Raw genomic sequence first — 16,092 nt, 5'->3', positions numbered from 1 at the left:
AGTTACTTGGAGTTTCATATTGTACTCACAATACAATACTATAAATTTGAAATCATAAGAAGCACAAAGTTCAACATATACAACATACCTATTTTATTTATGAATTTATTTCTGTCAATCTTATTAATTTTTGTTTTTTATAGCCCACTCTGGGATTGAACTCTTGACTTTGTGACAGACAATCAACCAAAAGCTGCTCGGATTTGGGATTTGTGAATATATTGCTTGTCACTAAAGCAAAATATATTTTTAAGTTGGTATTGCTCATTTTTTGGGCAGGTATCAACAGTTCACGGATCCCTTAACTCCCTGGGTTGTCAGGGTACCATTTACTGTGGTGTGTCTGGCACCCTGGCAGCGCCGGATTTTTGGATAGGGGTTTTCTCCTTCACGTGAAACCGATAGTTTCCATGGTTACTAGTAACGGGAGACATCTTTCTGATCTGACTCAGATACAGCACCTTCATCATCTGGTCCCCGCAGTTTTTTGTTGTAAAGTGTCAATTCTCAACTTCAGATGAGCCAGAACTGAGCATTGACAATCCAATAGTGTCACAATACTAATAGTACATTTGACTTGTATATAAACTAAAAGTATACTTTAATTATGCTTATCTTTTCAGTACAAGAGATGTGTACTTCAATATACTTGTGTGAAGTTAATAAAATGTAGTATTTAATATACATAAAGTATGTACTATAAATAAATATATTTAATGGCGGGGTGCATCGTTTGAGGTGTCTTAACATTCTTATATTTTTAAAAGAGACTGTGCATAATATTTAGCACCTCCTAGTGGTTAAAAAAATTATTTATTAAAAAAAAACATTTATTTTAATAATTATTAAAACCTAATGAACTATCCAATAAATATGCATTATTTTGAATACTCGTAGTTCCAGAAATTAGCATTTATTTTACATAGCATATGCCTCACCTCAAGGAAGCCGACATTTTTTTATGCGATCAAAAATCTCTAAAAGGCAATAAAATGAGGAATGAAATATTTTGTCGCCATACTTTGTATCCTTCCTTGTACTTTGAAGAACCCATTTTCAGGTGCACTACATAAGGGGGTCTCCAATGTGGTGTCCGCGGGCAGCAGGATGTCCCCTAAGCACAGTTGACATGCCTGCGGACCTGTTCTGAATTATCCCAACAGTGCTGAGTCATTGTGATTTTCTAGTAAAATGTTTTTTTTATTGGTTGATGGAGTCTATTTAACCTTATTTTTTATCAATTAGCACGGCAATAAAATAGTAACAACATATTAATAACGTAATACGTTGTTATTTTAGAAACTCAAATAAATTCCAGTTTATGGGCTTACGAGACAAATACAATCTATTCAAGTATTGCTTACTATTTTTAAGCAATTTAGAGAATAGAATGAGAATCTATGTAATAAACAACATGTATTTATTTTATTATTTTATTGATTTCTTTTACAGAAATACCACTAACTCAATTCCAATTCATGGATTTTATAAAGCGAATAAGGAAATATTAGCATTTTTTAGATAGCTATCTGGCTACCTTTTTAGCTTTGTAGAAAGCTATCTTTCTAAATTCAAGCTATTTAGCAAGCTATCTAGCTAGCTTTTTACATTTTTTGCATGCTATCCAGCTAATGTTTTACCATTTTTGCCAGTTATCGAGCTTTGTTTTTGGCTTTCTATCTGGCTATTTAGATGGCGTTATACTCTTTAAGCTAGCTATCTATCTCCCTTTTCCTTTTTTACTTGTTTAACTCTATAGCTCACTATCAGGCTACCTTTTTAATTGTTTAGCGAGCCATCTAGCAAACAAACTGGGTCCTCTTTGCACTAATTAGCTTAAAAAAGGTTAGAGACCCCTGCATACAGTGACATCTAGAAGTCAAATAGTCAAGTCAAGTTTATCTGTGACGCCCTTAATCACACGGAGACTCAAAGGTCTGTACAGACCACCGCTTATTGCAAATTATAGACTATTATGACACCATCCTCTGATCTAAAACCTATATGAGGGCAAGGAAAAACTCAAAAACCTCAACATGAGGAAAATGAAGAAACCTTGAGAAGGCACCGCACATGAGGTAATCCCCCCCTTCCAGGATGACCAGGCTGCAATGGATGTTGCAATACCAACTAATACACAGATATTGTCAACATAAAACACTGTCCCTTAAAAACATCTAATGGAAATGTAATTGATGCAAAATAATCCCTTGAAGTTTTTGCTTCTCAGTGTTTGTCCACTCATATTAAAAACCGGATGTGTCCTAAATTTGAACAAAATTAAAACAACGGCCAGTGATGTACTGTGATAATATCAGCAGTGATATTGTCTCCCAAGTGTCATTCTAAAAAAACTGTTCACAGGAGATCCACAGTCTGCAGAGCAAGAAAATGGATGTTGGCGAGCTAACCAGAGAAAGAGAAGAGGCCATACAGAGACTCCAGGTAAATTGTTTGTTTTTCACTTCTTCTGCCAAGCGGCGGCAGGGGAACAGCTTGTGTTGCCTAAAAATGAGGGTTTGTAGATTTCAGATGACAGACTAACTGGCATGTCATCTGTTAAATACAAAACTCTGGCATCTGATTTGAAAATCCATCGTTTGGAAATTGGAAGAGTTAAAGCAAAGCAGTTCTGCACCACAGTGTTCACATTGCACTAAATACTCATATCAGTAAATACTATTACAAAAATACATTAACCTGTACTGGAAAACCTACTTTTGATTGGATATATTGACTGTAGCCTGTAATCACACTTTTTAGCATGTTTAGACCATTGAAACGAACCAAATATGCATACCGTATTTTCCGCACTATAAGGCACACCTAAAAGCCTTTATTTTTTTCAAAAGCTGACCATGCGCCTTATAATACAGTGCGCCTTATATAATGATCAATATTAAGTCGCAAAGTCTTGCAACTAAAGCAAGCAGCCGCCGACTCGATTTTCCCCCGAAGGCGATGTCGTCCGTGGTGTATGCTGGGATTTATATACCGGCGTTTCATTTCCTAACCAACGTGTCAATCATCATTTGAATCAGTCACTATTGGCTAAAGTTATTCGGAGGTAAAGGGGGCGGATCCTTTTTATCATTTACAGGCTCGCATAGGCTAAAGGGGCGAAACAAAGCCTGCAATTGGCCAAAAAAGATGAATGTGAATCACATGTTGGGTTGCACTACAACATAGAGAAAACATGTTTTACTATTCTGTATTTGTAAATATTTTACTCTCCTGGATTTACTACACTCACGGTTGTAAGAAGACCATGGTTACGTATCATTATTGAACGTGATGGCTGCAAGAGAACTTTAGGTGAGCTATGCGGCTTTATATTTTCCCGGTATCTTGCTTTAGAACGATCTTGATGTTTCTGTGATAAGTCTATTTTTAAACTAAATTCAATTCAAAGTGTTTTTTGTCCTATGCACAGTAAAGAACCCCGTTTCACTGCACAATAAAATTCTTACTTTGCTGTCCACACAGTTGCCAGCAAAAAAGAAAATGAAAACTAAGAAATGTTTGTTTGGTGACATCGTACGGTCACCGCATCCGCACGTGTCTACGACACGCATTTGCTTCTTTGCAAGCTTTCGGAATGTTAAGGGGGTAATAAGTTTGACTGAACTATCTGACTGTTTTGTCGACATTCCCATTGTAGCGCCTATAATGCGGTGCGCCTTATGTATGGAAGATATAGGAGCAAAAACTATTTTTTGGGGGTGCGCCCTATAACCTGGTGCGCCTTATAGTGCAGAAAATACGGGATTTGAAAACAACAAGACCCTGTCCATATTCCCCAAAACAGCAAAACCTGGGATCATCCTTCATAGGGAAGAACGCGTAACACTAAGCAGTAAGGACCTCTGCTGGTTTAAAAAGGAAATTACAAGATAAGATTAGCAAAAAGGCGATTCAACAAGTAATAATGAGCTTTTATTCACCCTGGGGGAATCTTTTTGACCCAAAGAGCCATCAAAGCAAAAATATTGTAATTCATTTTGTTCGAGAGACACACCAGATAACATCAAAAGTCAACAAAACCGCCAATCCTGCATTTCAAACAAAAGCTAATTCTTCAGCACATTTCATTTTACTGTGTGAGGTTTGATGATTTGATAAGATCAATGAAATAATAATGCCAGAGTTGTGTCTCATACCAATATAAATAAACTTCTTAAAATGTCGGCGGCGCAGTGGTTAGCGCGTGTGCGGCACAGTTCTGAGGTCGTGAGATCAAACCTCCTGTGTGGAGTTTGCATGTTCTGCCCGTGCTTGTGTGGGTTTCCTCCGGGCACTCCGGTTTCCTCCCACATTCCAAAAACATGCATGTCAGGTTAATTGGCCGGTCCATATGGTCCCTAGGTGTGAATGAGCAAGCGAATTGTCGGTCCCTGTGTGCCCTGCGACTGGCTGGCAACCAGTTCAGGGTGTCCCCTGCCCAATGCCTGAAGATAGCTGGGATGGGCTCCAGCGCCCCCGCGACCCTACTGAGGATCAGCGGTGCAGATAATGGATGGATCGATGCTTTTTTATACCAGCTCAGTAGCCTAGATGGTAAGGCGCCCGCTTTGAGACTGGGAGGTCGGTGGTTCGCGCCCCGGCCGAGTCATTCCTAAGACTTAAAAAGTGGTCGGCGGCGCCCTCTGTTGGCTGCGGCTGCATCGGCTCGCTACAACGGGTCAGGTGCAATCGACATTTCGTTCTGTGTACATTGTTACACAGAATGACAATACAAGGAAATTATTATTATTATTATTATTATTAAAATGTGCCCCGCACCCCTGTTGTTAAGTACGTAATATTTAGTGCCTCCTAGTGGTCGAATAGAAACTTTCTTTCAGTAAATAGAAAAACTGATTTGAATACTTAGCAAAAATACATGAACTATCATACCAATATTAAGTTTCATAAAAAATGTAAAAAAAAAAAATCGTACGTCGAGTTACCCATGAGGAAGACCCTTTGGGTCAAAAGGTTTCCAACTCCTGCTGTAAAGAATATATCACCGCAGTAACTGGGCCAAGCTAAATTTAACCTGCTTTCATGCAACCGACTTGAGGCTAAATAGCCTACATATCCGGGCTTAATCCCTTATTTTGGTTTCTCCTGCAGATCACTAAAACACAGTGCGGGTCGACAGACCTCGATATTTTGTTGGGTTGTACAGTGTACCCAGACATACTTTTCTTATTCCTACCATTCTAACGCCTAACCCATTTTTATACCCGATATACAGGAACTTGAGAAACAGAACATGGAGCTGGAAGGTCAAATCGCAAGCACGGAGAAGACGCTGGCCTCCAGCAGGGAGGAACAAGATAGGGCGGAGGTGGAGGTCCGCCATTTCCTCGAGGCCCTCGACGTCAAAATTTGCGACTTGAGTGACTTGAGACAAAGTCTGGCAAACCTTATCGAGAAGTAATCCAGCTGCAGGCTGGCTGGGTCTCTTCAGTCGAGAGGCACGTTTCCTCTTCTGTCTGGTTTGGAATTTTGCTGATGCGGCAGTTTAGAGTAGATCTTCATAAGATCTCCACAAGCCTGATACAAAATGCAAGCACGATGACAACCAAATTCTGTGCCATCAAACCAACTTTTTCAGAGTTTGGGTTTGTAAAACCAGGCAAGTAGCAACAGCATTAGTTTTCATGGACAATACAAACCTTATCCTCCGCCTCCTTGACTGGAAAACACACACAGTTGGTAGAAAAGTGAGGCTGAGGACAAATAGAGATAAAAAAGGACTGATTAGCATAGCAGTCAACCACAGTTCACCATCAGCAGTCCGGATGGACACTCGCATTCTTTCCTCACTTTGTTTGGACTGCGCTACTCCACTCTCGTTCAATTATTCATGTGGATCGATGGCAGCGGACCGTGCTGCTAAATTTAAGCGTGAGGGTTTAAATTTGTGGAGGACCGATCCTGACTTATGGAGAAATAATTGTTGAAATACATAAACATTACAAATATAGGCCGTATAAATACATAAAAACATAGATAAATGCAATTGATTCATTTATGCATATAGTCTTTTATATATTTTAGTGTTTCAGCAAAATGATATGCTAATTTGGCCCATTCCATCCAAGAATACAAGAAAAATCACACGACAAAATGAATTACATAAATATAAATAAATTCAGGGTTCGTACGGGTGCTTTTAGATCAGGAAATGGTGTAATAATAGTCTGTAGAGCCCTTTGAGACTTCTTGTCATTAAAGGGCTATACACATAAACACGACCTGAGTTGAAATCCTTGAAAAAAAGCTTGAATTGAATTTTGTAGTTTCAAGGTTTTTTGAGTGCTTGAATGATAGGTGTTTGTAAAAACTTGAAATTGTTGCCATGTTTCTTAAGTTAGGTGTAGGGTTAGGCTTTAGGTAAGGGTTTTAAACTTATTTTATGGTTCCAAATTAGGATAGGAGCTAAGGTTAGAAACTAAGGTTTAGGCTCCTTATTAGGGTAGGTTAACGGAGTTTTGTGTTCTGAAATAGGGTTGGGGCTAGGTTTTACAGCTCAAGTTAGGTGTAGGTTTAGAGACTATGGTTCCACCTTCATGTAGGGTTCTAAACTTTATGTAGGGTTTCAATATAGGTTTATAACTAGGGTTACGATTTGAAACAGGGTTGGATCTCTATGTTAGGGCTCTAAACTGAATGTAGGGTTCCAAAATAGGTTTGGCGCTAGGGTTACGATTTGAAACAGGGTCAGGGCTAGGGTAACAGCTAGGGTTAGGCTTAGAGTTAGGGTGTTAATGTGATGTAAGGGTTCCAAAATAAAGTTGGGGCTGGAGTTGGGGTTTGAAACTAAGGTTTAGGCTTCTTATTAGGGTAGGTTTACTGAGTTTAGGGTTCTGAAACAGGGTTGGGGCTAGGTTTTATACAGCTCGAGTTAGGTGTAGGTTTAAAGATTGTGGTTCCACCTCTATGTTAGGGTTCTAAACTTTATGTAGGGTTTCAATATAAGTTTATAACTAGGGTCAGGGTTTGAAACAGGGTTGGATCTCCATATTACGGCTCTAAGCTGAATGTAGGGTTCCAAAATAGGTTTAGCGCTAGGGTTACGATTTGATACAGGGTCAGGGCTAGGGTACCAGCTAGGGTTAGGTTTGGAGCTAGAGTTTGGGCTTAGAGCTAGGGGGTTAATGTGATTTAAGGGTTCCAAAATAAAGTTGGGGCTGGAGTTGGGGTTTGAAACTAAGGTTTGGACTTCTTATTAGGGTAGGTTAACGGAGTTTTGTGTTCTGAAATAGGGTTGGGGCTAGCTTTTAAAGCTCGAGTTAGGTGTAGGTTTAGAGACTATGGTTCCATCTCCATGTTAGGGTTCTAAACCTTATGTAGGGTTTCAATATAGGTTTATAACTAGGGTTACGGTTTGAAACAGGGTTGGATGTCCATGTTAGTGCTCTAAACTGAATGTAGGGTTCCAAAATAGGTTTAGCGCTAGGGTTACGATTTGAAACAGGGTCAGGGCTAGGGTTAGGTTTAGAGCTAGGGTTTGGGCTGCAAGTTAGGGTGTTAATGTGATTTAAGGGTTCCAAAATAAAGTTGGTGCTGGAGTTGGGGTTTAAAACTTAGGTTTAGGCTCTCATTCTTTTGATCTGCATTGGATTTCTTCTAATGATACTGAAAGTGCTTGAATGTGGCCACAAATAAAGGTGTACGAACCCTGTATCTAGGTATTACAGTTCGTTTTATATGGCATATATTTGTAAGTATTCATTTACTTATCCATGTATTTATACATGTACCAGTATTGGTCCTCCCTTCACTTTGAGACGCTATCCCGGACCGGTCGGTGTACGTTGCACTTCAATAGTGCCTGCGCCAAGTTTGATTTTGTTTTCAGTTTCTCATTGATCCATTTTAGCACAAGTGGTACATCAGCAGCACGCTCCTGGCAAGATGGCTGCATCGTCCCTGCAGTGTCAAGTAATGTGAAACTCTTTTTGAAGGATGTGCTCACAACCTGATTGATCCATAGAAGCACAAATGCAATACTTAACTAGAGATTGGTACTTAAATGACACTCACTTGTTGTATTTGTGATATTGAAAAAGGTTTTTCTTTACGTCATCATTTTAATATCATGTGGTACATGTTTTTGGCACAACTCATGATGCACTGTCATGTGAGTTTACACAGGGTGGTCAGAAAATGTTTGAATTTCACCTCGTCTCATTCGTTCTCATTTTCGATGGATGAAAAGTTTGTTGCCCAATGTATTTTATGGCAAATGTTCGGATTGCTGACTTGGATCATTTCTGTTTGTTTTTTTAAAGGGACATTGTGTAATATTTGACCACTAGATATAGCTGTATTCTGTAGTGTAGGCATGTCCAAAGTCCGGCCCGGGGCCAGCTACAGCCAATTTTTTACCGCCCCTTGGCCTTGATTATAAAATAAATATGTGGCCCGACAGTAATGTTGACCACAGTATAAAATAAATTGTACCCAAAAAAAGATTCACTATTTTACCAGCTGATGGCAGTAGCCCTTTGGCCACTTTGCCCTTGGCTTTCTGTCAAAATTTTGGCACTCCCCTTTTCCGACATGGCGACTGTGGATAAAAAATGGATAGTTGATTGTGAGGGCTGCCGCTTTCAGAACAAGTAAGAATTTGAGTATGTTTTCACAAAAATCCAAAACAACTGTGTCTGCATTATTTGCTAAGTGACCGTGGCTGTTATCAAATAATATATATATATATATATATATATATATATATATATATATTAGTATCAAGAGGCACTGCCAGACAAAACATGCTGACTACAAAAAGCCAACTGGAAACGAATGCTGTGAAAAGGTGAAGCGACTGGAAGCTGTTTTAACAGCACAGCAGCGCCTTTTCATGAGACCTTGCAAGTCAAATGAAAATGATACAAAGGCGAGCTACAGGGTCGAGACACTGATCGCCAAGCGCTGCAAACCTTTCACACAGGGTGAATTTAATAAAGACTGTTCAAAGAATGCCAGGCTAAATAGTTGACCCTCACACATTTTCAGCTTACCAAATCTGCCCCACTTTCTGAAAGGTTTGGACACCCCTGGTGTAGCTCAACCAAAAACAAGTGCTACAAAGCACATAGAAGTATACAAACTATGGAACTCAAAGTGACCAATACCTCATCTTTTTTTTTTCCTTCGCCCATCCTTTTACAAGATTTTTTGTTTTGGGCGTACTCATTGCAGCAAAAAGTCGGACAATCACGTCAGCTAACTCCTGGTTGAGGCTAACCTTATGTAAAATGAATACAAAATTGTTGTCCTACGAGAATTTACCATTTTTATAATAGATCATGTATTAGTGGTTATTATTCACATCAATTTTGTTTATATTTCAAGGTTTTTTACCACTAGGAGGCGCAAATAATCAGACATGGGGACTTGAGACTTAGTGACTTGGACTCGAGTCGACTCGAGTCGCTGTTTTTATGACTTGTGACTTGACTTGGACTTGGCAATCTAAGACTCGGGACTTGACTTGTGACTTGACTTGCCCAAGAAAAAAATACTTGGGACTTACTTGGGACTTGAAGGTGAAGACTTGAGACTTACTTGAGACTTGCACATGTGTGACTTGGTCCCATGTCTGCAAATAATGCACAATGTCCCTTTTAGCGATATGTGACTTCACACGACAAAAATCAACATAAAAAACATACAATATATATATATATATATATATATATATATATTATATATATATACACAAGAAAAGTTCTCTTTAAAGTGGGCAGTATTATTGTACTTTTTAAAATGAATTGTTTACATTGTCATCGCTAACATGTGGAAAAAAACAGATGTTTTTGTTTGTGACGAGGATGAAAAAGATCATCAGGTTCTTCTTCCCTGATGGCTGAGTTTAGATGGCAAGGCAGCTCAAGAAAGTGTGGTTCCGAATTTCAGTTTTTGGATGATGGAGGCCACTGTGATCATTGGAACATTCCTGTCCCTCGAAGATCTACCGACAATTACTTTGACTTTATGCTCTGACTTTTACTGTTAACTCTTTTGTTTTTCAATAAAATTGCACCCAAAAAAAAAACTTTTTAATTTTGTCATTTTGGGGTACCATGTGTATTTTTTTAGGAAATTATCCGATCAATTTTGGAATATTGCTGTAGAATTACATTTTGAAAAAGTGAAGCACTGTAACTTTAATAAAACATTCAGGGACAATTTATATGATGAAGAAGCAAGTACAAAATATATTTTTTCTTTCAAATATTCACAGGTCAAGAATTGTTTATATTACATAATATTAGCCTTACCTATAGGGAGCTGACATGATTATTGGCCATTATGCTGCTACGGGTACCCGATAAACCAAAAAATGTATTAGGCTAAAAAAAATAAGAAAACGTGCAGTTTGGTCATTTCTAGTATACTTGATTCCTATTTTTGTGACTTTAAGCAATCGTTTTCGTTTACACAACACCGTGTCAAATAATACTGTTCCTTTCAAGAGGAGCCAATGAGTATATGAAATATATCCAGTAAAAAGAAATACTTGAAATAGCAAATCATGTGCCAATTACACTTGTCTTTTTGCAGCTCACAGTTACAAGGCTTCAAAAAATTATTCATGTTTTTTTTGTTAGTTTGTAACATTGCAATGCTTATTTTTTTCTCCTCTTTTTTTGATATGATTAAATGGATGGAATCTTCTCTTTTCTTAACCATCTCAGTTGAAGTTGGACTCACAAAACCTATTTCTGTTGTAGGACTTGAAGTAATTGACTTCTAGTCTACACTTCACCCATATTTGAAAGTTACCTCATATCAAAAGTGGGTAGTAACAGGTTACATTTCATCTGTTACATTTACTTAAGTTTTGGACATTTTGTACTTCTGGGAGTATTTTCAAATAGCTATACGTACATGTAAATTTTTGCTTTCACTAGAGTAGATTTGTGAAGAAGAAACTGTACTCTTAGTATATAGTTGGAACCATATATATATATATATATATAAAATCACCCCACACTTGTCCCTAATGAGTGTGACCCTTCATTGGGACATTTAGAACAGCACCCGTTGCCGAATCATTTCTATTTTCCACGGTCAAGATCACAATCACCCCTTTCCAGTGTCATACTGATTTGTGAGGTTTGTTTTTTTGTTTCTGGTTCTGACAGTGTAGTTGTTTTTTGACCGTTTGTTGCTTTTTTGATGAATTTGTTATCGAATGCCATCTGGTTTTGAGCACCTTGCCTCTTCTTTCCTCCAGGGCAAACGCTCAAAATGACCCGAAAAGAGGCGCTGTCCAAGAGATCCCGATCAAGGGTCAGGCTAATTAATAGATCTGACAAAGAACGCAAAGCCACGCCCACCATAGATACAGTATCCATGAATCACACGCGGAGCAAATAGAGCGGCCGAAACAGCGAGCGACTCTAGTCGCTCTTCCTGATAGCGTAGCCGTATCATCTCTTCCTTATTGTGAAAACGTATCTCAAAAGCCAGTAGACTTAACTATTATCTACAGAGTTCTATTCATGGCATCGAGGTGTCCAAAGACGCCAATAACCTTGTAAGCGTGGATGCAAAATGTGGTCGATCTACGAGGAATTCAGAAACCCACTACACATAGAAATAGATTCAGATTTGGAGAGATAATAGAATATAGAGGATATCCTACTGAGTGACCCAGCACATCCAAATCGCGAAACGAGTGGTCCTATCTCCAACTGTTCAGAGTCTCCAGTGAGGAACATACATAACCGGATCACATACCTGTCAACCTGTACAGTTTTGCCGTACATAGTACGTTTATCATGCATTTTAAGACGTACAAGAAAATATGTACGGAAAAACGCAAATTCGTCAATTATGGGTTATCAGGTATACACCGAGTATCACGAAAAGGCAAATCAATCAAGTCAAACGAGTTCGCTGCGGAAGCCTCTATCTCGGTATCGTTTTTTCGTTGCAAACGAAGCGAGCGGTTTGATGTAGTAAAGGAAGTCCGTCTCTTTTCAGAGAACCAGCTTTTTCGGCTCAACTCATTAAAGAGAGCCGGCTCTCAAATGGCTCACTTACTTTGATGCATTATATTACAAATTATGTTGTATAAAGAAGTAAAAAAAAAAAAGGGAAGTATAAAAGGAGAAAATGGAAAAAAAAGACAGTTTTGTGGTTATCCCTTTAATCAGTATATTACCAACAATAATTTAATGCAGAAAATGAATTCATAATTTGAATAATAAAATGTATTATTCTACTTAATTATATTTGCATGTATTTTTTCCTTCTACAGTGAACGTCCAAGCGACTTCATTTTTTAACTTTTTTTAATAATAAACCTCATTCATGTTGAGCAACTCAGGATCCCATAACAAAATGTTAGTAAACAATATATATGATATAACGAAACATGTAAAATATAACATGTTAAACTACATAAATAAACACTTTTGCGAAAAAATATGGTGTAAGATTATTTTGTAAGGGAAAATACGACAGTTTGTAAGGGCATGGAGCCCTGGAGCGCGACAGGTATGCAGGTATGTTTAATCAAATGCCACAAATTCAGTGAAAAAATAACTGTCCTAGATAGTTTGATACATAGCCAGATGTTTGAAATAAAAATCTGTATTTTTGTCATCGTATGCCGAAACAAATGTCGAAAAACAAGTTAAATATTGCAAAACAAAACAACAATGATACTTTCAAAGTAAAACGCGTGGCGCGGTCACTTGTACCAGTAATTCCTGTTTTGATACGGGCTGTCGTCTTCCTCGCGTTCTGATTGGCTGAAAACAATGCTGTCGGGTCCAATAATTAGAAATAGATGTGGGGTGAATTTGACGCACATGCCGCGTTTACAAACTGATTAGGCGCCCTCTGGTGGACGGAGGCGCGCTAGACCCTAACACAATTACACAGACTTGTGATATAATAAATGTTAATTAAATGGACTTTGATGATCTGATTGTTTTAAAAAATAAACAAAAATAAAAAGTCGTCGCTATAACTTTTCAAGTAGCCTTTTACTTAAGTAATTATGTGGATGACAATTTTTTTTACTTCTAATTGAGTCACATTATTCTGAACAGTACTTATACTTGAGTAAAAAGTTTGGCTACTCTACCCATCTCCGCCCAAAATGTGTAAAACACTTCGTTTGGGACTAATTGATACCACTTTATATTCCTAAATGTTCCAGAAATATTAAAATGGCTTCAAAATATTAATATTGGTCTGATTCTTACAAGTTTTAACATGCCACAAGTATCACAGTCAACAGAATTGTTATGTACCCTACCACAAGTTTGTATTCATTTCATATTTATTTCCCTCTCGTATATTCGAGGTTGTCGCCGCTTCATATTTGACTTTGTGTTTTTTATATATACAAAATCAGAATTAATGTTTTACGTAGCGCAGGAAAGGGCTCTCTAGATCCTGTTGTCCGATATTGTACCCAAGAACCTAAACTGGAATCACCAAACAGCTGCCCACCAAGGACACAATAGCTCTTACTTGCATTTATAATTTTTTTTTAATTGGATTTCTTTACTCTTTGTATCTACGAGATATTAGGAGATAAAATACTGCACTAAAACAGTATGTGGGAATAAATTGCTTATTTGTAGGACTCTTGAATTTAAATCCATGCATTAAATTACGGTTTACAGACCCTTTATGGTCGTCGGAGCAACACTTCTTGTGGTGTGTCTTGGGCAGTAACACATTACATTTACTTCATAATGTTTTCTTGAGCAAGTTTTGGTACATTTTATACTTCGAGTATTTTTAAATTACTATACTTTTTCTTTTGAGATTTGTGAAGAAGAAACTGTACTCTTACATTGCTATATGTGACTACATTGAACCAGTTACTTAAATCCCATCCACTTTACAGTAAGTCCATCGCTGCTAAAGGCCCGGTCACACAGCCTTTTGCGTCTGTATCGCGGGTAAAATTTTGCGATTTTTTTTGCTCGTGGTTGCCCGCGGTGGAAAATGTGCAAAATTGGCCGGCGACTGTTCCGCGTCCTTATCGCTGGTAAATGCGGCTGCATCGCTGTGCCGACCGCGGTTACCCGTGGTCTAAAGTTTTGAGCAGCGCAAAACTTTTTCGCGCGGCCAACCGCGTGTGAATTTCTTACCGCGTGTAAAGCACGGCTGTATCTCGTCTGTATCGCAATCTCAAAAGCGTCCAACAGCGCCTGCTTCACGGGCAGAAATTTCTGGCCGTGATTCAGCCTCGATACGCCCGTGAAAGGCTGTGTGAACGGGCCTTTAGGCACTTTTATTTTTTCACCCCCCCTCGTTTCTTATATTTTGTTGCAATCAGTGACCCAACCATCCACCATGTGGTTATGTATATATATATATATACATATATATCAATAAATACATCATTGCTAGTTACTCAGTACATGTGTAGTTTGCAACTTTTTTTTTTTTTTAAACTTTTACTTCTTTTACTTAAGGGTCCCAACAGCTTAAGCCAAGTTAAATTCAAGACTAAGACTTTCTTAATGGCTTTTGAAATAAACTTAAGAACATTGACAAAAAATAAACATTTGTAATCAACAAAACACCACATGAATTGAGGGCAATTTTAAACAAACGTGTGTGTGTGCATATAATTACTTTTACTCACATATTGGTCCAGGTGAAAACAGCTCTCTGAAAAAAAAGACTTTACCAAATTTTTAGATCAAACAAATATAAATCGTATGTGACATTTTTAAGACTTTGGAAAATTAGAATTAAGACATTTTAATGCCAAATGCCTATTTTTTTTTTTTAGAAAAAAATAATAAAATGAAATTTTTACTTCTACCAGTCATGTTATTTTAAAGTAAGAATACTTAAGTAATTTTGAGGCTACCCTACCCATCTCTGGTCTTGGGCAAGTACAGCCTGTTGGCACCCATTTCTCTCGTGGTCATTTTTTTGGGCAGGGGTTTGTTCCCCCACATGAAACAGATGGTACTAAAATTTGAAACCTAAATCTTGTGTGGTTTGTAGCAAGTTGTGTGCAGGTCAGGGGTCGGGACTATTTTGCTACAGGCTGATAACAGAGAAAGAGGAAAAACTTTTTGCATTTTTTGCTAATTGGATAGATATGACATTCAAAAACACTTGAGTTTTCAATTTCATATTAACAACAAAAAGAGCGATTCAAGTTCAATATTTCCCATTTTAGAAAACAAAATTTAAGTCATTTTAATGTGCGGTATAAATATGTGCTATAATTGTCAAGTTTGGTTTGTCTTTTTATGCGAGTACAAATGCCTTTGTTAGAATTAAACCTTAAAACGGGACTCCCTTGGACTGTAAAAACATTCGAATTAACTCACAACCCGATAAAAAGAAAACTTTGAATGTGATTTTCTCAGGTATTTGTTCAGAAGGCCGAAATTCAAACAGCCATTGGTTCGAAATAGTCATCATAAAGCTTTGATTATGGTATCATTTTAAATCTCATTTCTTATACTTTTCATTGATACCAAAAATCCCAAATTGGATGTTTGCCTCACCGACTCGTTCCAAAGTTTTTGAAGCTCTATAAATTGGATGACAAATAATAACTACTCAATTTACATGGTTGGAACGTTGACCACGCCACATAACTAGTTTGAAGTATTTGGTGGAATTATTGCAAAAATTCTGATCGCAACTTCTTACGCACAACAAAAATGAGTCAAAATGGAACTCTAAATCTTTAATAACGGTTGGTTTTTGTTTATATGGGACCAAGGCTCTAGCATTATTATTTCATGTTTTATGAAATCAAACATCAGTTAACTGCACTGAAAATATAGCTTTGTCTGGAGATCCGGTTGGTTAACTCCATTTTGTCCTACAAGTCAAGTCTGTGGCTCTTAACAAAAAAAGAAAGAAAGAAGTAATTGCTTTTATGGCTCGCGACCACTGGTATACTTTATATACAAAAAATATTGTGAAAGTAAATGGATGATTGAGTTCCTCAAAATGTTTATGTTCCCAAGTTGCGTTTTGGATTTAAAAATTCACCGTTTCCCAAGTGAGAGGAAACTAATGGAATAATTTGGTCAAGTGTCAAATCTTAGCTAAGAAACAGCAAATTCCATGAGAAAGCCAAAC

General features: G+C 37.7%; 1 protein-coding gene across 4 annotated transcripts in view; it reads left to right on the top strand.

Annotated features, from left to right (window-relative positions):
- LOC148355348 (homer protein homolog 3-like) overlaps positions 1-8,642 on the top strand; it is a 69,208-nt gene extending 60,566 nt beyond the window's left edge. For all 4 annotated transcript variants that reach the window (XM_088349704.1, XM_088349706.1, XM_088349705.1 and 1 more), the window contains 2 exons: positions 2,365-2,445; positions 5,240-8,642. In XM_088349704.1, the coding sequence (XP_088205830.1) occupies positions 2,365-2,445; positions 5,240-5,425 (267 nt within the window). In that variant the 3' untranslated portion in view covers positions 5,426-8,642. The remainder of the gene's footprint in view (positions 1-2,364; positions 2,446-5,239) is intronic.
- Positions 8,643-16,092: the final 7,450 nt, after the last annotated feature.

The sequence above is a fragment of the Urocampus carinirostris genome, chromosome 12 (genome assembly GCF_059441175.1).
Source record: "Urocampus carinirostris isolate Australia breed hairy pipefish chromosome 12, RoL_Ucar_1.0, whole genome shotgun sequence".
In the NCBI taxonomy this organism is placed as follows: domain Eukaryota; kingdom Metazoa; phylum Chordata; class Actinopteri; order Syngnathiformes; family Syngnathidae; genus Urocampus; species Urocampus carinirostris.
This window is presented reverse-complemented; position numbering and strand designations above follow the sequence as displayed.